This window comes from Hemicordylus capensis, chromosome 10 (genome assembly GCF_027244095.1).
Source record: "Hemicordylus capensis ecotype Gifberg chromosome 10, rHemCap1.1.pri, whole genome shotgun sequence".
In the NCBI taxonomy this organism is placed as follows: domain Eukaryota; kingdom Metazoa; phylum Chordata; class Lepidosauria; order Squamata; family Cordylidae; genus Hemicordylus; species Hemicordylus capensis.
Window position 1 is genome coordinate 30134019 of NC_069666.1, and position 21609 is coordinate 30155627.

At 51.6% G+C, this 21609-nt stretch overlaps 1 protein-coding gene across 5 annotated transcripts in view; it reads left to right on the forward strand.

Annotated features, from left to right (window-relative positions):
- WDR72 (WD repeat domain 72) overlaps window positions 1–21609 on the forward strand; it is a 55656-nt gene that overhangs the window by 19637 nt on the left and 14410 nt on the right. For 3 of the 5 annotated variants that reach the window (XM_053272774.1, XM_053272775.1, XM_053272776.1), the window contains 5 exons: window positions 2781–2983; window positions 8352–9181; window positions 12272–12357; window positions 15040–15122; window positions 16505–16676. In XM_053272774.1, coding sequence (XP_053128749.1) covers window positions 2781–2983; window positions 8352–9181; window positions 12272–12357; window positions 15040–15122; window positions 16505–16676 — 1374 coding nt within the window. Of the gene's footprint in view, window positions 1–2780; window positions 2984–8351; window positions 9182–12271; window positions 12358–15039; window positions 15123–16504; window positions 16677–20323; window positions 21282–21609 lie in introns of those variants that run through there. The other 2 variants (XM_053272777.1, XM_053272773.1) reach the window with 2 other exon arrangements.

Consider the following 21609-nt stretch of genomic DNA (forward strand, 5'->3'; position numbering starts at 1 on the left):
GATGGGGCCTCTCACGGGAGGCCTCAGGTGGGGCCTTCCTCTTCCTGCCCCCTGCCTGCCTGGCGAGGCCCCCCTGGGCACTGGGCACTGGGGGCAGCTCTGGGGCTCTGAACTCAGGGATGCAGGAATGGGTGGCTGGTCATCAGCAGTGAAGGGGTGACGCTCTGCACCTGCTCAGAGGCAGATTATTTTGCTTTAGGGCTGGGACCTGGCCCTGAAATGGATTCAAAACAATGCCCAGGGTGTGTGCGCAGCAGATTCCTTTAGAAGCTGGAAACATGCCTGATCCCCCCTCCCCCCCGCACAGCCTACGGAATTAACAAACTTTGCCCCATGGAAAAGCTGACATTTGTTGCAAGAGGTGCAAAATCCAATTAGGAAGCCATTAGGTCTTTGCTGGGATGCTCTGCAAGCGGCACGGAGGCAGAATCCGCTGAGGGCTTCTTCCCACGATCGGCCTGATTTGGAGCAAACTCCCTGCATTGCAGGATGCTCTGTGCTTTGATGCCACTGCTGTGCAGACTGTGGACTTTTCCGTGCCCGTGTGTTTCCCCTTCCAGGCATTGAGTGTGGTAAATAACAGCAAGAGGGTATTCACTGGGCAGTATCCCCTTCCCCTGTCCGTAAATGGATTGGGAGACCTATGAATGTCCCACCACTATGCAAATTCAAGGGGTTGCGGTCTCTACCATGAAGCAGTTTTCATGGGAGCCAAAGAACACCTCTTGCTAATTTGCATGTGTGAATCAATTCTGTCTATCTATCTGTCCATCTATCTATCTATCCATCTATCATATTTTTATACTGCTTGATATGTAAATCTCTAGGTAGTGTACAAATTTTAATATTACAAATCACACGTTAAAACACAATAAAAACAACATAAAACAAATTATTTAAATTCTAATTAAAAGCTTGCAAGAACAGGAAAGTCTTGAGGGTCTTCCTGAAAACAAACAGAGAAGGAGATGCTCTTATTTCAGCAGGGAGCATATTCCAAAGCCCCGGGGCAGCCACAGAGAAAGCCCGGACCTGAGTCGCTGCCAGATGAGCTGGAATCAATTATATGCCCCTTCATTGCCTTAACAGAAGAGGGTCTTTGGGGAAACCAAGCAGTGTCCTACTGAAAACATAGATAACGTAGAGATTCCCTGTGCTGTTTCTTCATTCCACCCTCCCAACTCTCTTTTTGTTTAGAAATGGAGGCCTGTTAATTGTACCGGGCTGTGAGGTGGGTGCCTTGATCTCTCACATATGCATTTTGTGCTGCAGGAGATTGTTTCGAGTTGGGCTGGAAATGCTGTAGCGGAGCCTTTTTGTTGACGAGTGGTCTATGGGAATATCTAATGGAGGAAAGATGTAGAGGAGAAACACAGTATGACACAAAAGGAAAAATGGGAGGGAGGGAGGGAGGGAGGGGTGCTCCCCTCAGGCACGCGGAGGGAGCCTCTTTGTCCTCCCCACTCCCACTCCTCGTCCTTCTGTGGTTCATGCAAACACAAAGCATTTGCAGATCCGGGACAGCTAGTGACTGAGGAGCAAGGCAACAGCGGGGAGATTTAGTGCCTCCTCCAGTTCGCTGGGACCCAGAATGCTAGAGGACAGCATTCACATGTTGTAGAAAAGGCGGACCATTGATTTCTCCGTGTGCACTGAAGTATAAACTAAGAAGCCATTCCACAAAGAGACTTGTGGCAAGAAGATGGGCATGCAGCATGTGCCGGAAAAATCAAACAGGATCCTGGAACAGGCCTGTCAACACCCCGACTCTCTGGATGCCCTGAACAGGATGGCAGAGTCTCTTCACTGGTGTCTGCTGGTGCAGAAGGGCAGCATGTTCTTCCTGGGAACGGGGCTGTTTGGCACAGAGCAGTGCTCCTGCGCTGATGCAGAGTGCCGGTGGCCTGGCATGCATGGCCTGCTCTGGGCGGAAGAGCCGAGGCTGGGTGGGGCACATTTGGCATGCCAGGAGACACCCTCCTCCCTCCCCCATTTTCCCAGCATGAAACTGGCAGGTGTTCACCCCCTTTTCCTGTAATGGGCTCTTGCGATGGCGCGCCAGGGAGAGTGCTCTGCAGAAACATGCTCAGAGGCTCCTCATCCCCCTCGCACAGACACTTCACACAGTGGCAGCCACAAATGCAGCTGCAGTGTTTGCTCCGAGGAAAATCGCATGCTCCCAGCAATTCTGTGTCGTGCTTTCGGTGCTGGGAAGCTGTGATTCCCTAAATCCCCATTCCCTGCTGGAGAGCAGGAGGGCTTGCTCTGGAAATGCTGTCCAAAAGGTACTTGGCAAGCAAAGGAGTGAGCCCTGCACAGTGGCAAGGCACTGACAGGGATCAATGCCACTCAGAAGGCGGGCGGCCCACGAGTGGGAGTGTGCCTCCACCCACGGAGCCTCGGCCTTACCGCCTCCTCTCCTCCTGCAGTTAAGGTGGTGCTAGAAGTGAGCAGCCATCTCCTCTGGCCACTAGGGGCATGAGGGGTCAGGCTAGTGGGTCAACCTTGGTTGGCCTGGCTGGTCTCCGTGAAGCGTGGCTGGCCGCAAAAGCCCATGAAGGCAGGGTTGCTCTCCTCCCACTCTGGCTTGGGGTCCCCCCGCCGTGACTGAGAAAGCGGAGTCTCCATCCCATTTCTGTCAGGAAGGAAGGGCTATAAGCGTCCCAACCCTTGTGGCTGGGCTGACGGGCTAACCCTAACCCTAACCCTGGCCAGGGCGAGGGGGCTGATCCTGCTGCTGTGTGCCTTCCTGCAGCAACTGCTTTTTGCCCTTGGCCTAGGAACCCTAGAACGCCACGAGACGGGGGAAAGGGCCAAGGCGGTCCTGGCGTGCTGTGAAGACTCCAGTGCGGATTCTCTGCTCCCAGCCTTGGAAGGAGACCTTCGCCAGCGGAGAACTCTTGGCAGCCAGTCCTCCAGCTCTCACAAAGTGGCTGCCCAGACCTACAGCAGCCCGACTCATCGGGAAAAGGCTTCACGTTGCGTGAGTAGGCCAGAAGGGCTCGCCCCTCCTCTCAGCGCCGAGGCTGGTGGCAAGGGTCCTGTGCGCCGAGTTAGGGCATCCTCCCCCCTTGCCCCCCCTGCCTCCTTGACACACCCGGCAGGTGCCACTCCTGCCCCAGCCTCACCGGGAAGACACCCCCCCCCCGCCGCCGGCTGGACTCGCAATAGTATTATTATTATTATTTACATTTTCTATCCGGCTCTTCCTCCAAGGAGCCCAGAGCGGTGTACTCCATACTTAAGTTTCTCCTCACAACAACCCTGTGAAGTAGGTGAGGCTGAGAGAGACGTGACCCAGCAAGTCTCCTGGCTGAATGGGGATTTGAACTCGGGTCTCCCCGGTCCTCGTCCAGCACGCTAACCACCACGCCACGCTGGCTCTGCAATAGGAAGGATGCTGGCTCCGTGGGGACTGGACGCCCTGGAAGGAGGGGAGGCGAGGGCAGCAGCATCAAGCACCTACTACCAGCGGGGATCTGAACCGGCAACCTTCTGCTTGTTAGTCAAGCATTTCCCTGCTGCGCCAGTTCAGTGGACGTAGCTGGTGAGAAGAAATGGGATCATGAAGGTGATGTGTGTGGACAGGGTTAGGGTTGAAAGCCTTCTGCTTGGGACCATCCTCTGCCTTTTTAGGGCTCTGTGCAACCAGACCTTCTCTTCAGTAAACTGGAGGCCGTTCCAGCCTTAGTACGCATTCATAGTCCAGAAAGCCCTGTCAACAGACACCACCACCATTTCTCACTTGCTCATATTTTACCTGCCCAGTGTTACCTTCCTCCTCGTCAGTGGGCTGCCTCCCCCCCCCCGCTGTTGTTTTACCAGAGAAAGCCCAGCTCAGCTCTTGCACTGAATGCACAATGGAGGACCTGCTGCTGCCGGCCCCAAGATTGCCTCCGCGATTAGCGGGATAATGGGTTTGCTCTTGCAGGCACGGCATCCCGCCCCGTCCTCCTTCCCTGCCGCCGCTGCGCATCTGCTGAAATTGCAGGCTGGCTCCTTGGCCTCCAGTCTGTGCTGCCAATCATCAGGCTGCTCTCCAACGGGCACAGTTCAAGGAGCTGGGGCGGGGGGGGGCTTGCTTGGGGGGGAGGGTGTCGCTTTTGTTTTCCACGGCTGGCAAGCCAGAGGTGTGAGTCGTCGTCGTTAGAATGGACCCGTCCGCTTGCTGGTCTGTTTGGATGCTGGTTTGGCCAAATGATTCCCCAAGAGGACTGTAGACGTCAGGCAGGGCGAGTCGCTGGGAGGGACATTGCCCTCCTTGGCAACGGCCCCTCTTGCTTCACCGGGTGCAAAGCCAGCCCTGGCCAGAAGGCCCGTCTGCATTGCAAAGGCCTCTCTTGGGGAGACGAGGGTTCCTGTGCATCCGCGCTTCGGAAGGGTATGAGCCGAAAGGCTGCCTTCGCAGACCACCCTCTCTGGCTGCCCCCACCTTCAAGCAGTGTTTTTTGCGGGGGGGCGGGGGTCGGAGTAGGACCTGTCTTTGGAGCAGAGTCCTGGCGTGTGGGATGCCGGCACAAAGTGCCCAGAGGCCTCCAGCCTTACTCTGATGCTGCTGAATGCACACCTTTGAGCCTGGCACAGGGGATCGTTTTTGGCAGCATTTTAATATACGTCTCTTAATTGCTGCATTAGTTGGAATTTCAACTCCAGACTGGCAAATCTATTTCTACTGGTCCAATATGTGTCATCTACAGTATTTAACTTTTTCTTTCATTTCTGCCTGCATAAGTGATCATAATCCTTAGCTTTTTCATATATTTATCTTATTTATTTATTTATCAAATTTATACCCCACCCAAACTTGCATCTCTGGGCGGCTAACAACAATTAAAACACATATAAAAGTTTAAACAGTTCAACATATAACAATACATATAAAAGTTAAAACAATACAATAATTTAAAAAACATAAAATTAAACAAACAGTATTTTTTTAAAAAAACAAACAAACCTGAGAAAGCTTGGGTAAAAAATGGGTTTTCAAATGTTTTTAAAAATTGCCAGGGATGGAGAGGATAGTAACTCAGCAGAGAGCGCATTCCACAATCTCGGGGCAGCAACCGAGAATGAGTTGGTGGTAACTGGAGACGTACCTCCTCAGATGACCTCAATGGGCGGTGGGGTTCGTAGCGAAGAAGACGCTCTCTAAAATATAGCATTTTACAAATACGACAAATATTTATATACCGCTTTTTCACCAAGGTTTTGTATATTCTAGGCAGAGCCCCTTCAACACACATGCCCAGTCACGTTTTAAATTCTTTAAAATTAAATTTGTATCTATTTTTATTCGGATCCTCCCTACTGGAAATCTGCATTAAGAGGTTGCATTCTTGCATATACTGAAACTGGGTCAGAACTGCTTGTGTTATTTTATATCTTAATTCAAAGTAATCAGGAAAGCATCTGTTGCTCCATAACATTTCAAAAGTTCCACACTCGGCTCTCTCCCAGTTAGTATAATCTGAAATTCTTTTAGCCACAGAGAAATCTTTGTGGTATAGAAAAGGTGCATCCTGGATTTGAATCTGATATGTTCTCATCCAACACCGACTCTATAGATGTTCTCATTGTATTTGGCTTTCTAACATATCCAACTGCCCAAGGTAGCCAAGGCAACCCTTCCATGAGGCCAGGTGAGGCAGACGTCTCAGGTGGCAGCTTACGGGGGCAACCAGCAGGGCAATGAGATGCTACCCCGCCCCCCGCTGTTGTCACTGGAGCAGCTCTTTGGGGCGGATTTGACCCTTGCAAGTTCTGCACCTCTCCTGACACTCCGTACAAAGCTTGAAAGAAGCACGGGAAGAGAAGAGCAGGTTGTTGTTGGCAACCTGCCCTCCTCCCTCCCCCGCCCCGCATGCACTTGTTTCAGAGCTAGCAAGGGCTGGTTAGGGAGGATGACAGCATGATGGTTAATGAGCAGAGTAAAAGAAGCTTCCAGAGGCGAGGGAATGGAAGTCTTCTCCTGGGGCGATGCAAAAGAGCACTAGGGTGCCCCAACCCCCAGGGCTGTCCTTGTGCATTTTCAGAGTTGCCCATCAAGAGCCGAGCATTGCTCTTCTCGAGGCCAGCCCTAGAAGCAGGTGCAAAGGCATCTGGATTTCCTTGCAGGTATAAATAACCCGGCTTGTGCCAGTGCCGCTGGGAATCCAGCCCTTGATTTATAGAGCGCTAGGAGGGTGGTGACCTCTCCTTCTAATGGAGGGGGGGGCATGGCTTCTTGGCAGATCTACCACATGATTGCCTAGCTCAGGTCCCCTGTGGGAGGTGAAAGCTTTGGTAGCTGCCGCCGCCGCCGCCGCAATCTCTCTTTTTAGCACGAATCCCAGCACAGGATGCCTCGGCATGAGGAGGAAGCCGGAGTGCCTGAAGACTGCCGAGGCTCGGCTGCTTCCTAATGGACGTGTGCATTTCAAGTGAGCCAGGCAGAGTTCCTAGAAGCAGGTGAATCCCAGCAGGAAAGAGCCTTTGGAGAGAAAGAGGTCACCTGGCAAAATAGCATTTCCATGGCCCTTTCCATGAAATGTTTATGCCGAGTGCCTGACTTAGGCAAGTTAAGGTTAATAGCGTGTATTGATGTATTTGGGGATGAGAGAGAACAAAGATTGACCTCCCCTACCCAACCCCCACAAACGGGGGATTAGCCTCCTTTCCCCCCCACCCCCCCGCTGCCGCTGCTGCTAAGTTTTAGCGGAGAATCTTCTCCGGCCTGCTTCTGAGTCTGCAGGAAACCCTTGTCGAAATGATAAGCTTAAGTGTTGCCTCTTGTTGAGTTGCGTCTGGGACATCTCCTATAAGGGAGCACAAGTCACGTTTTCTCCTGTTTTCGTTTTTGTGCCATTCTCCCAAATGCATGGATTTTGTCTCAGTTTCCTTCCCATGCCCAGTTTTTAAAAAGCAGCATTCCTGGATACTTTGACAGCAGCAGTTGCACCCCTCGCCATCCATTAGACATTGAGCTGATCTTCCAAGAATGCCATTTTCCCTATGCAGGATGCCTTGTAATGGTCTCTGTTTAAGTAGATACAACCGCAGCCATTGCCTAACATCCCTTTCCCCTGCAAATCTGGCAGGACTTTCCCTCAACACCCTTGTTACGGGCCTTCCACGACACTCACACGAGGTACAAAATCAGTGGGCTGGGCACAGGACCAAGAAAACATACAGGTGTGACAGAATGACGCTGATATGAATGCTTTCGGAGTGTGGGTTATGCCAGAGATACACACAAGGCCAGATTTTGACACCCTGAGGAGGCCCTTAGTTACACCAAGCTTAAAAGGCCCCATAGCCTTGCATTTTAAAATTATTATTCTAGAGACATAGGGACATAGGAAGCTGCCTTCTACGAAGTCAGACCCTTGGTCCATCTAGCTCAGTATTGTCTACACAGACTGGCAGCGGCTTCTCCAAGGTTGCAGGCAGGATTGGAATTTCTCTCAGCCCTCTCTTGGAGAAGCTGCCAGGGAGGGAACTTGGAACCTTCTGCATGCAGGTGCTCTTCCCAGAGCGCCCCTGGCCCCTAAGGGGAATACCTTCCGGTGCTTACACATGTAGTCTCCCATCCAAATGCAAACCAGTGAAGACCCTACTTAGCAAAGGGGACAAGCCAAGCTTATTACCACAAGACCAGCTGTCCTCCCATTTTGTTTGTCCCTAACAAAAAGGACAGTGAAAATAGAAATAATAAAGCTGTATTTTTACTTGGCAAAGATGCAACAAAAAAACTGTCAATCAATCAGTCTTTACTGATACAGTCACAGACCAGCAAACAACCCCAGTACAGGTCGAACAAAACAAAACAAGTGTGTGAACATAATACAATAAGCACAATTGGCATAAAAACTGTACCTAAGAGTATCTACCAACATGATACAGAGTGAGTTTAAACCTGTACTGGCTATAAGGAAACTAGTACCTGTTGTCTAATTTCAGACAGCAGACAGTGACATTTAAGGAGATCTCATCTTTCTGGTTGGCAAAAAACTCAGCATAAAGGTTTTGATGGTGCCTGTTGCACAAGGAAGAAAGTCTTTGAGCACATGGGATTTTGTTGAGCTTTCCTTTCAGAACTGCGTTACAAAAAACAAACAAAACCTAATAATCTGACAAAAAAGAGAACTCTTGCAACAAGCCTGTTTGCATTAGAAACACCTTTGAATGAGAATACCTTATGTATACAACTTGAAATGGAGTCATTTTTTGCATTTGGAGGCCCCCCAGGCCTTAAGCCAAAGCTTACTCTGCTTGTGCCTAACTCCAGCACTGGGCACCCTTGATCCATACGATCTCTACTCCTACCTTCTTCTCACTAGACAAGAGTTGATTCCATACAATCTTTTTTTTAGAAAACGACTGTGCCCTGTGCCTTTCCCTTGCAGCCGGCCGCTGTCTGCCATGCCCAGAGGCCTTTCGCCCTCCTGCCCGTGAAGACAAGACGGGGCTGCTTCCACGTCCTCTTCTTTGACCCGGCAAGGCTGGCCGAGGTGCTGCATTCCTCTCCGCTCAACGGCCTGAAGCCGTCCAGCTCCTGCCACAGCTCCAGCACACTCAAGAGGGCCAAAAGCACCGCCGAGAAGCGGACACTGGTCCTGAAGAGAAGCAGGACTTCCGGCTCGCTCTCGCCATGGAACGGGCAAGTGGCAGCTGCTGGCGGAGAGCAAGCCTTTGGGGCTGGATCCTTGGAGCCCGGCGCGGCTGGCATCAAAAGGCTGAAAAAACCAAAGAGTTCCAAGAAGATTCGGAGGCAGCCATCAGGGAAAGTCAATGTGGACTTCGCCACGGACACAGCAAAGCTCCTCTTGTCGTGCCTCTTGCCTTGGGGCGTGGACAGGGAATCGGACAGCCTCTACACTCGGCATTTTGACATCTTGCCGCTTCTCCAGCCAGTCTCCTTTGGACTTGTATCGAAAGAGAAGCATCTCTCCCTGTGGTTGCCAGGATGGAGCCAGGCTAATCCTGCCGGGGCTGAGCAGCAGCACGAGAGGGTCAACTTGTTTTCCAGCAAAGTGCTGGATTTGCGGACAAAGTACTTGAGTGTGGCCCAAGAGCATGCAGGAAAGACCCACAGATGCACGAAAGACCTCAGTGCCGCGGAGGAATCATCAGCTCTGGTTTACTTATTGAACAGAATCTGTTTCGTTCAGAGGATAATAAGCACGCCTTTGGAAAAGGCCAGGTAAGACCCTTCCCTTCCTCACTCTTTCCCCTGAGTAAGTGCAGCAGGCAGATGTCCCTTTGCTTTTCTCCCTGGGCAAGCCCAGTGCCGGGGCCTGGAGGCCTCTCCAAATGGGTGCCAAGCCAATGTTCTTAGCCCGGATTTCCATCCGTTGGGATCCCGGCTGCTGCTCCAGTTCCAGTTCTGTGCTCCCTTCATGGGAACAATAATGTATCTTGTTTATTGAAGCCGTTTATGCTCCTTCCCTCTTCATGGAGCTCTGGGGGACTTGCAGATGGTTCCCAAGTAATCTCAGTGCAGGCGTTGCTCATGGCAGAAAGACGCCCTCAGCCATAGCAGCTGAATCCTGACAACTGCCTGCAGACCATTGTCTGGGCCATCGTTGCCATGACTGAACAGTGTTTTTGCACATTTTATTTATTTTATGGAAGGCATCACATAGGCCACCTTTACTTCCATTGGATAAAAACAGAGCAGAACCATCAAGGGTGACTCCACTGTTGTTTACTTATTGATTTTCTTCCCTCTGGGTCCTGCTTTTCTGCATAAAATGAGTTCAAAGTGGTGCTCAAAATAGCTGATTCCTACTAACAATAAAATATGGTCATTATAAAACTCTGTCCAACAAAACCAGCCACACAGCATCCCAATATAACCAGCTGGTGGAATAAGGAGAAAACAAAAGGCTGCGTCAAGGGAAGAAGCCGGAGTTCCTCCTCCTCCTCCTCCCTCCCCGCCTTCCTCTTGGAGCTGTGCCATCAGCCCCTCCTGGTTGGGGCCGCAGAGGGATCTAGCAGGGTCCTCCCCAGTTCCCCTCCAGGCCTAGCCTGGCCTCTCTATCCTAGGCTAGCTTGGACAGCATCCAGGATTGGTTGGCAGCTTCTGAGGAGGAGTTGCCGTCCCACTTTGCAGAGAGACATTTCGAGACTTGCCAGTGTTGCCCTTGGCCTCTCCCAGTTCTCCATTTGTATTTCAAAAACCAGAATTGGGAATTTGAATTTCCCCATAGCTTATTAACAAATGAGTCAAACATCAGCGTAAAGAGAGGCATCCCTTGTTGGCACACCAAAGGCTCTCCTCCAGCAGCCGATGAGCTTTCTCTTCCCAAGCCCCAGCCAAGAAGCTGGTTTCGAGGGATCCAGTCCCCCAATAAACATACCCGTTAGACTTCAGAGCATCAGATTTCCTTTGGAAAGTCTGTCATCAGCTGCATTTCCATTACTCGAAACATTTTTATTTGGCTGGCTACTCTTTTAGCGTCCAGGGAGAAGAAACAAAATGTGCAACGTTTTGGCCAAGCCAAATGGAGCACACTAATTGGACCACTTATTGTGGATGGTTGTCCTTCAAGGGACTTTCAGGGCTGTTGAGTTGGGTTGAGTGTTCCAAGGACAACTAACTTGACTTGAAGGTTAGGAAGAGGGCTGAGAGGGTACTCTCGCTGGAAAGGAGCTGGGTGCTGATGGCACAGGCAGCCCTGAAGGGCACGGCCGCACGGCCTTCTCTTCCGATGGGCTGCTCAAGGCCACAAGCCTCCCAGGTCTGGCAGAAGCTTCCCAGATGATCTGGAGCAGCAGAGGTCATTCCCAGCTCTCCTTCCTGTAGTGCTGAGCTTTGAGCCTGGCTAGGCATGCGAGACAAGCGTGGGCTGTGCTGTGGGCCATCGGGGTTGAGGATGGCCTTGCTGGATCCTACTTTGGGCAATTCCACATTTGCATTCTGAGTTCTGACTTTGAGACTATATTCACACGTAACGCGAAGCTGTGGGTCCAATGGACCCGTGTTCCCTCCCCCCACCTCGCTCTCCTGTCTGAATTGGGACGTAACGGAGAGCAGGGAGCCTGCAGTCAGTGAGACTGCAGAGAGGAGGAACAACTGGCTGTGCAGGCGTCCTTCTTTCATGAAGGACAGCCCACACAGCTCATCACCGCCCGAGAGAGGGGGAGCTTCCTCCCTCAACTCCGGTTTGAGGGAACGCAGCCTGCAGTTCAGCATCCGCATAGCACAGGCTGCATTTAACCTCAGGCTGTGGTGGTGAACTCACTACAACCCAAGGGCTCAAATTGGGGTTTGGAGAGTGAAACATCTGGTCACTTTCCGTGTAGAACTGGAGCTTTGAAGGGATGTCCTGCATTCAGATGTATGGGTTTGGCAACCCCTTCAACTCCGGTTATGTGCGAATGCCGCCTGAGTCTTCCTGCAAATGATCCAGTATGCAGGATTACTCTTTCTACGAATCTGCCTTTGAATTGAAATGATGTTTTGTGCAAACGAGATGTTGATTGACCAGAAAAGTCCTAGGTTGGGACCACTGACCCGTCCCGCAGATGCCGTTCTTCTTTTGTAAGCCCCTGCAGTGATCTGTCATCAAAAGGAATCAATAACAAGCAAAAAAATAGGGAGAAGTATGTCTCCGATTGATTGGTGTAGGGAGTGCTGAACGGAGTCAGATCTGCTTCAGTTGCTGCTGCTGTTGTACAGCATGACAGAGGGCGGGTGTGGCTGCTTTCTCCCATGCCTGCCTTGGCCACTGCAGAGCAAGTCTCATTTGTGGAAAGAGCCGGCTGGGGGATCTGAGCCACTTTCCCCCAAGCCCAGCCCTGGGCTCCTCTTGCTGGCAATGGCAGAGACTGATCCCCACAGTTGTGTGTCTGGCGGCTGAGGAGGAGGAGGAGGAGGCAGGCGGCCCAGCCACGGCAATGGGCTTGCCAGTCACCCAGGGCCCTTTGCGTTTTGCTCTTTGGTGGCCATCGCCCAGTGGGCTTACGGGTTCTTCAAGCAGCGCTGGGTGCCCAGTAGTTGTAGGGCTCTTGGGAATCCAGTGGAAGCAGTGCATGCCTTCCCCACTCCTGGCTTGGGCTTGGGAGGGGCATTTATCCTTGCTGAATCCTTGCAGCTTGAAGGAGCCAAAGAAGGCAGCCCCCCGTCTTCTTCAGCCCCACCCTCCCAGGAAACTGGTGAGGGTCTTGGCTGCCACCTGGCTGAAAGAGAGCTGGAGTGGGAGGTGCCTTTGAACCAGGACACCACCCAATCTGTCTGGGGGCTCCAGCCTGCACTGCTCTCATTGGGAATGATGGCATTTTCTTCTAGTCCACAGGAACGGGAATCTGTCCGTCCCAAAGGGAGAGCTTCCCAGTCTAGTGGGACAAGCACATCATATGAAGAGCCATCTGAACGTAAGTACCGAGAGGCGGTGCAACGTATTGCATGAGCTGAAGCATTTGCCCAGCCTCTGGGCTGAGGGAAGGCAATCTAGCTTCCCAAAGGGCCTCCTCCTGCAACCTCCTGGCTAGATTTTGGGAAGTGGTGTAAAGCGCCCTCCTTCAGCCTGGCTTCTGGTTTGACTGTATTGGAGTCTTCATCGTGGTGGAAGCCACTTTGGGGTGTGGCTCACAGGTGGCCAAGAACTCTTTTAAACAAACAACACACTCAGAAGGATCTAGATCCCCTCGCCCTGCCCCATCAGTGTCCTCTCCTGGCTGAAGAAGGCCAGCTCTCATGAAGAGGTCACCCTCTTCTTCTTCTTCTTCTTCATCCTGAGTTGATGGACTTGGACCCTGTTGGGCCCTCAGTCCTTGCCAGGGCTCCTCTGGGGTCTCCTCCCTGCAGCCCACCACCCTTCTCTCCTTCCCACCAGTTGAGGGGGAACACTGCCTCTCCCCTCTGGGCAGCCTCCAGGTCTCCTTCCTCCTTAGCTCTTCCTGCACACAAGATTTAGGCTCCGTTGGGGGATCAGCTCCTTGGCAAGGAGCAGCCAACCCAAGATGGCTTCTGCCCAGGCTCTGAGCCTCAAGCTGGCCCCCTGGGACGGGTCTAGACTGCCCCCCTCCCCAAGGCTACCTGTATGGGAGGAGGACCTTGCATGGTGGAGTAGCCAGACAGCTCCCTCCTTGTTTCCGTTGCTGGCAAGCCCCTATGGGCACAAACTTGCTACTCTGGGCGGATGAACTAGCCCAGAAACTCTCTGGGCTTGGGATGGGATAACCCAGAAAAAAACTCTTAATTTGGCTCTTGTACAAGTACAAGAATCTTCCACGTGCAAGCCTATATGTGGTGAGAAAGCCGATACTTGCTGAACATTTGAGGACGTGTTTGCAAGAGAAAATTCCCCTTTGCCCACCTCATTTTTCCTGAGTTAAAAAACGATTTGGGGAGGCTTATAAAAAAAGGAATTAAAAAAAAAGTTGTATTCAATTACTACAGACTGCTTCCATTTTGAGGCTTTCTCAGCTTTTAGGTACAGTTAAGAATACTTAGTAGGGTTACAAAAATAGGTTGCCTTAATGCACGCTTAAATGTTTATAGAGTCTTTTGCAATGCCCTAGGTAGGATGTGCATAGGCTATTGTTTCTTATTTTAATTACATCACAGGTAAACAATAATAGAACAGTATGAGGAATATGCAAAAGCACACACCCCAAAGACATATAACATCCCTAATGCAAAGTCTGACTAAACAAACTTTTCCTGAGACTAAACCATAAGCCCTAGCTCCTTGCCTTGAACTCACCAAATTCCCAATGAGAATTCAAGGTTCCTGCCCTCCTGTCTTTCAAGGATCTGCAGAGTTATTCTCCTGCAGCCAACCTCCATGGCCACGTGTCCTCCTACGCACCTCCAGCCTAGCTTCTCTTTTAACAAAGAACTCCCTTCTTCCTGGCAGCAGCTCTCTAGGTCCCACCTACCTGGTGTGCTGATTGGCTGAGCCCTGGAGTTCACCAGCCTGTCAGTCAAAACAAGAGTTTACTCCTGGTTAACTCTTTAGAAGGAGAGGAGGCTGATCACTACAGTTATACATCTAGTTCAGCTTTTATTATTGTGGCTTTTAACAATCTCTACTCATTCTGGAGAGATCTGACCCTCTTGTCTTCCTTTTTCAGTCTCCTTTTCACAAGTCCTCTCATTTCCGAGAAGTTTCTCTTTTGAATATGTCTGTATTGTGCTTCTTTGGCAATTTTCCAGCGGTGTATATGATGAGTTGGAGAGCATGAGGGTCATTTTTCCCTGTTGGCTCAACAACACTTGTACTAGTACCTGGGCACTGCTTAGGTTTAAGGCCAGGGTGGCTGCAACCTTGATGGGTTCCATGACCTGCTCTAAGGCAGAGTCATTTAGGGAATCTAGAAATCTGGCATCTTTGTCATGACCCAAACATGAATTTTCCCAGTCTAGGGGAGGGTCATTGAAGATTACAACACTTAAGCTGCAATACCTCCCGAGGTCTCCCTTCATGCACTTTCCCCATTTAGCTTTATACAATTAGTGTGGCTATTTATTATTAGTTTTACTATATCTGGAACTATTATTATATTATTATTATATTATATTATTATTATATTATATTATACTATTATTAGTTTTACTATATCTTTACTATTTTTTCTGTACTGACAAGAAAAAATAGCCATCAGAAGTAAAGAGTGCAAACAGGCTACTTTGGTATTTTAAAGCCAGGGGAAATGGATCCTGCATGCCACGTACATAAGTTTAACTTGGCTAATGGGCATGGTGGGGTGGGGGGGCCTGGTAGAGATCGCCGGATACAACTGGCTGGCCGTCTCCAAGGGAGGACCGCTGGGAATCCAAACCAGAGGGGTCTGGATCTTCCCAGCAAATGGTTTGATACATGCACGGCCAAACACCTTGCTAAAATTCGAGTGCCAGATCTCTTGCAAGACATTTCGGATGTCATCATTGCCAAAACTCCACTTCTGGTTGAGTTGCAAATGCTCCACGTGTCGCATAGCAGTTCCCTGCTGGCTCCTTTCTTCAGGCCTTGAGATTAGGGCCTCTGTTTGGGAGCCTTGTTGGACTTGAACAATGCACTGTCTGACCAAGAATGCTTGGTGTCTTTTCAGATGTATTGCGGTTTCCTGTGCATGATCTGGAGATTATTTCGCTTGTAAAACTTATTTCTTCTTGGAGAACTCAATCCATAGAGGTAAGAGGTGGAGGTGCTTCTGACACAGCAGACACTGAGGGTGGTTTGGCAGTGGTTTGGGGTTCTTTGGAGCTTCCAGGTGCTTGGATAGGTGCTTGGATGGGTGAGAAGCCCCACACGGCCCACCTGGATGGCCCAGCCCTGGCCACACCCTGCTGCCTTTCCTGCATGCATGTAGCCCCTTGGCAGGGCAGCTGAACATAGGAAGCTGCCATATACTGAGTCAGACCACTGGTCTATCTAGCTCAATATTGCCTTCACAGACTGGCAGCGGCTTCTCCAAGGTTGCAGGCAGGAGTCTCTCTCAGCCCTCTCTTGGAGAAGCCAGGGAGGGAACTCGGAACCTAGATGCTCTTCCCAGAGCGGCTCCATCCCATAAGGGGGGAATCTCTTGCAGTGCTCACACTTCGAGTCTCCCATTCATATGCAACCAGGGCAGACCCTGCTTAGCGAAGGGGACAAGTCAGGCTTGCTACCACCAGACCTGCTCTCCTCTCTTCAACCTGACTCTGGCAAACCACCTCCTGAGTGCCATGCCTGAAAGGGCACCTCCTCTGGTGCTTCTGGGTCACTCAGCTAGCCAGAGGCAACCCCAGGCACAAGAAGCACAAGGTGGGATGCATGTTGAGGGGGGGATCGCAGCCAGTGACAGAGGAAGCTTCTCCAGCTCTCAGGGCAACGAGGAGGGAACCCACAGCTCCTTGGCTCAGACCGGTGCACCAGGAGCCAGCCTGCCCCATCCGTCTCTCAGAGCCGAAGCAGATGCTCCAGAGGACCTCTCCGTAGCTCGGAGGCCAGGGGAGTCCTGCTCAAGCAACACGTGCCTTGTGCATCCACGGCTGCTCTGCCGGGGAAGAGGGGACCACAGAACTCTTTCCCTTTTGCATCCATGGATGCTGTACATGTAGGGATGTTTTGGGGAGAGGGGAGAGAGAGAACATGAAAACATTTGCTGCCATCCCTGCATGTGGAAAGCTAACAGCACAGGCAGGAGGCGGGCACAGCTGGACTCTTGTTTGCTCATTTTGGGTCTGAAAAGGGTTGCTTCCGATGGCTCCAAGTATGAAGAGTGGGCATGGGGGTGGGGCTGAGAAGCTCTTGGCTGGCTGAGCTTGCTGGGCAGGAGAGGCTCCTGCCCTGCCCAGCCCTGCCCCACTTGCAGTCCCTGTGCCCACCCAGTGCCGGGGTCTCCACTCTCTCTCCCAGCCTGCCCTAGACAGAGAAGAGGACCAGAGCTGTCTCACCTGGCCCTGCTCACCTTCCCCATCTAAACACAGTCCCAGGCCCTGCATGGGGCGGGGGGAGAACAAACACTGGGGAAGAGGCCAGGTGACTCCCAATGACAGCCCAAGGCCACCACTGCCAATCTTGTTCTGTGGCAGGTGATGGAAGCCATTCAAGCTGCACTCCTGGCTGAAGTTCAGTGGAGCACGAGCCATCTGCAGAAGACATTGGTCAATAGTCACAGGCAAGAGCTGGCCCCTGCAGCAAGTGCCGGTGGGGAGATCCCAAAGACTGATCAGCCAGCGATGACCAAGAGTCCTCCTTTGCTCTGTAAGTGCAATGTATGTTGGCTGGCTCTTCCATGAGGCTCTTTCTTGCATTTCCCCATGTTTCATTTCTGAGAACTGCTCCATTCTCAGACAGTGTCTCTGTTGACTTTCTCCATATTTGAGTTATGAACCAGAAAGGGAGCGACTGGCTGCATTCACACATAACATGGAATCGGAGGTTGATGAACCCGCGGTTTCAATTTTGAACTGTAAATCACATTGGAGACGTTCATCCATCCGTGGTCCGGCAACCTCCAGTTTCAGGAGAGAAGAGCCCCTCCCTCTCCTGAAACCTCCTGGTGTGTCGAGGCCACATCCCAGCAAGTTCCATAGCCAGGCTGCTGGCAAAGTGTCAGCACATCACCAGAGTGGTTGCAATTGGCCACCCTCTTGAAGGGGGCGTGTCTATCACGATCGTGCCTTTTCAGAATAGTCCACCCACCCTTAGCATGGTAAGGGCATTTAAATCCCTTTAAATGCCATGCCATGCCTGCACTTCTTTTTACAGCAATTGGACTGCCCACCTCCTAAGATCCCCACAACAAGACTGTCCCGCGCAAGCATTTTTTGGGGTGGGGGTGGATCTTGGGGGTGGGGGTGGATCTTGGGGGCACTATTTCCCTATTCACTCAAGAAAGAGAAGGGGACATGACGACTTCCTAGGAGGGGATATGTATATGAGGGAGGGCAAAGGATCCTGAGGAGGGGGGGAGTCTGTCCTGCCATGACCTAGAATGCTCTTTTGAGGGCTCACCCCAGCAAAGCAGTCCATGCAGACTAAACCACACTCCTGCTCCATTGGCAGCTTGCTGCTAGCAGACTAGCAATACCTTGAGAGGGCCAGTCTGTTGGGGAGGACCATTGGGGTAAACACCCTCGGTTCTCCATCAGACTGCATGCTTGTGAGCTGAGCAAACCCCACAAAGGGGGCCCTGTTTTCATAGGCCCAGCATTCTCTCTGATTAAAGATAGAACTTTTGCACTGCAACCCCCTCCTCCCCGAGAAGCCTTGCACGGACCCCAGAGGAGATTGTGAGACTCCATGTGTCAGAGCCTAGCCACGTGTGTGGACAGAGGGAACACCGGGTGCAGGGACGGGTCTTTATTCCCATTCAAAATTCCCAGGTTTGGGCTGGTGTTGCACTCTATGCACTGCAGGGAATGGCAAGAGATGGGAGCCCCAATTTCCAGCTACCCCAGGAAAGTGGGGTCACATTTGGGGGCATAAGCAAGGGTGTCCATGTCCACATGGGCAGACGGGCTGGCAGGGGGCACATTTTGACAGCTACTTGGCGGCAGTCACCAAAACAGGGAGGGCAGTTGCTATGGCACGCATCCCCATGGCTTTCCTGCATAGACACCCTGGCTCGATATAGAGCCCCCATGGCCTCGTGAGAGAGCTGTATGTGGGAGAAGGAGTTGCTTTGTCGTCACGCATTATTAGCGATTCTAGCGATTCTGCCCGACACCCCTGCCCCCGCAGGTGGCTCTTCCCATGGGTTGTGAGAGGATGTCCCCATGGCCTTCTGCGCTCAGGAATGAGCCGTCTGCTTGGGATCAGCATTTGTTGCCATCACATAGGAAGGATCTCCCTTCTCAGGGTTAGCAATGCTGTTCCTACTGCCAGGCCCTTCTCATGAGTAAGCCTAGGGACTGCACAGGCACCCTCAAGGGGAAGGGGCTTGCCCCCCCCCCCACGTTTTTGTGCAAAAACCAGAAGTTGGCTGTACACTAGCTCCTGGCGGGGGCTGTCTGTTAAACCCGACCCCAGGTACCCTCCCCACCATATCTCCCTGTCCTGGCGCTGTCATGGGGTGCCCTGCTGATCTTGCCACCTGGAGTGTTTGCACTTGCGAACATACATCATTGTTGCTTCCTTCTCAGGGAGCAAAGCGCCTAGTGCCCGTCCTGGCATCCCCTCTCCTTTCCCTCTTGCTTGCCAGGAAGCGGGGGGAGCAAGGGAGAGAGCAGGAAGAGGGAATGCCTCTATCAGGACTTTGCCGCTTGATAGGCTGACAAGCTTGGGATGGGGCGTGGCAGCGTCCCTGTTGCCAGGCAACAGCATTTCTGCATTGGAGACAGGAGGGGCGGGCTGTTGCTCGGAGAGGCAGCCAGCAAGCAGTGCCGCAGGTCTGGAGTGGGCACGATCCCTGGATATTCTGCACTGCCTTCTCTATTACTGCACTTTCAAAAACCTCATGGAACCACAGTTATGGTGCCGTCCGCATTCAGACATAATGCTTTGGCGGCCAAACCTCAGGTCTAAGCGGCAAACCTTACGGAAAACTGAAGGTTCCTGTTTGGCAGGGTTGCTTTCACTCCAAAACTGTGGTTGCACGCATTCAGATGGAACAGAGTTCCAACCTCTGCCCTGTGTAACTCTGGTTTCACACAACATCCGAATTTGGCCGCTGTGTATAAATGCTCAGAATTGTTCCAACATTTCATTCCTTATTGGATGCCAAGTGCAGTGTTGGAAATATGATGGGAATGATTGATGCATGTCATTTTACAGAGAACATTAGTGGATGACAAATGACAAATGATATGGAAATGGGCCAATGTTTTCAGATTTATCTTTTTTCATTGAGATCAGGCTTGCACTAAAAATGTTATTGCTTCAGTTTTATAACTATGATACAAAAATGTGGAGTCTTTCTGCCTTGGCAAAAGAGGAGTCCGCACCATGGAAATGAGCTGGATCATTTCTTTTTACAACAGACCTTGTTGCTGTAACTTTTAACGGTGCTCATGTTTATGGGCAGGAAAGTCTGCTTCTGAATTTATGTTATGAGGTTATATCCAATTTTCTTTAGCCCATTAGCTGAGCCTTAAAATTAAGTGACCCAAAGTTTACATCCAATCTTATTAGCGAGCCTTTCCTGTGATAGCTAATTTATAATCTCATGGTGTGGCGATGTCTGTCATGAAAATTTGTTACCAGTAATTCTTGTTCCAGGAATCTAAAAAGAGATGATATTTTTCAAGCCATAGAGAGCACGGCCATCTATCAGCGAGATGGTTGGAACAGTGCCAAAATAGATGCTGTGTGAGAGATTATATTTTGTTTACCCTGGATTTTCCTCTTTTTCACTCAGTTTTGCCTCAGTCCTACCCAAAACTGCTTGGAAGGAAGTTAGCAAGATTTGATGGCAATTCATGTTGCAAACCACTTATTTGGGAGCAGCTGGTGGCTTTGCTTGCCTCAAATGCTCCCAAGTAGGCATGGATGGGGAGGCTGCAACCAAATGCACGTCCTCCTTCACAAGGGTACTTATTTCTGAGTCTGACTGTCAGGAGGGAAGGGCTGTGAGCGTCCCTGTCTTTAAGAGAGGCTGCTGTGGCACATCTGGATGTGGAGGAGACATTTCTTGTGCCCCACCGTGCTCTCACAGCATTACTGTGAGATCTCTGAGCATGCGCAGAGAGACCTTGCCAGGCTTGGTGTATCACAGTTGCACTTTTATTTATTTTTCAAAGTTTCGGGAAGTGAAAGTATGGTCTGCTCTGCACTGTTAATTCTGGGGGTCGCAGTTCAAGAAGGACATTGTCCTGCACACAGTTCAGAAGGCGGCTTAGGAGGAAAGGTTCAGGCACTTGGATCTGAGGGAGAAAGGGATGCTGCTCAGTGGTTCACTATCTCAACAGGAGCAGACGGGATGCTAAGGCAAGAGAAGAACCTCCCTAAGCACAGGGACCATTCCTCAGGAAGCAAGAACACCTGGAAGGCCCTTCTTCTTGGGACGCTTTTCAAAGAAATCTGGGAAGGGGTCTTTCTTGCACATGAAGGTAGCAGCAGCAGCAGCAGGAGGTGGCTTGGGCTCAGTGATCCCCCCAAACTCTGTCGTCCAGTTTTGGAACAAGGAGGGCCAAGCTGGCACGAGTCAGTTCCTTCCAACGCCAGGCATAAGTTCCGTGAATCTCACCCAAGTGCTGAAGTTCTCCAAAGTTCTCACAAGGCTGGTGCAGAGCATCCTCCGCCCGTCCATGCCCAGAGGGGCGCCTGCCTTCTGCTGTGGGCCGACTCTCATGTCTGGGCACCTGCTCACCGTCCCGCCTCTGGAAACTGGCCCAGCTCCTGTCCTGGAGCCAGGGTCAGTCTTGCGGGATGTGGCGCAGGGCAGCGGCTGAGATGGCTTTCAGCAGTTTCGGGGGGGCCTTTTAGCCACGCCGGCGAAATGGCCCCCTGTTGCTGCTCGCTGTTTGGAGAGTGGCCCTTGCCAGCAGCGCCTCTTCTCTTCTGGGGAATCTGCGTCGGGTCAAGAGCATTATGCCTTTGCTTCATATTACAGCCCTTTCCTGTAAAGGAAGACAACTCAATTTTGCCTGTGGCTTCACTTGGCTTCTGCATCATCTTGGAGACATTCACTGCAAACTGCACCTTGATCCAATATTCTCTAATATTAGTGGTCAAGTATTGAAGGAAGCAAACTGGAAGACCGTGTAAAACTGCAGCTTACTTCATCCTTTGCTTCATCTATTTTACTGGAGAACTCCTTAATGCAACAGAAATCAGATTTGTTGTGTATTTTTACACAAAATCCAATTGTGCAGGCGCCATCCCAGGCACACCCAGAAGGTTAGAGGGGGAGATTCTGCTAGGCTCTACGTCGTCCAACATGCTCGCCCCCCCGCCCCAGGCGATGCTGGGGCCCTCGGCCTCCCCTCCCTCCTCAGAGGTCTTTCCCGTGACCTTTCCAGGAGCTGCTGTGCAGAGAATTGCTCAAGGCGGCTCTGCATTCAGTCTCTCCTGCATGGCGGGCCTGGCAGCAGCAGGGGCCCAGGGCCAGGAGGGGCCGGTCGCCGCCTCCCGCCTGCTCCTGGCCGCCGGGCCCTTCAGGCTCAGACCCTGGATGGGCAGGGCAGGGCTGGGCACGGAGGAGCAGTGACGGGGCCCTCGGGGTGGGGTGGGGGGCGCACTCGGGGCCCGCCCT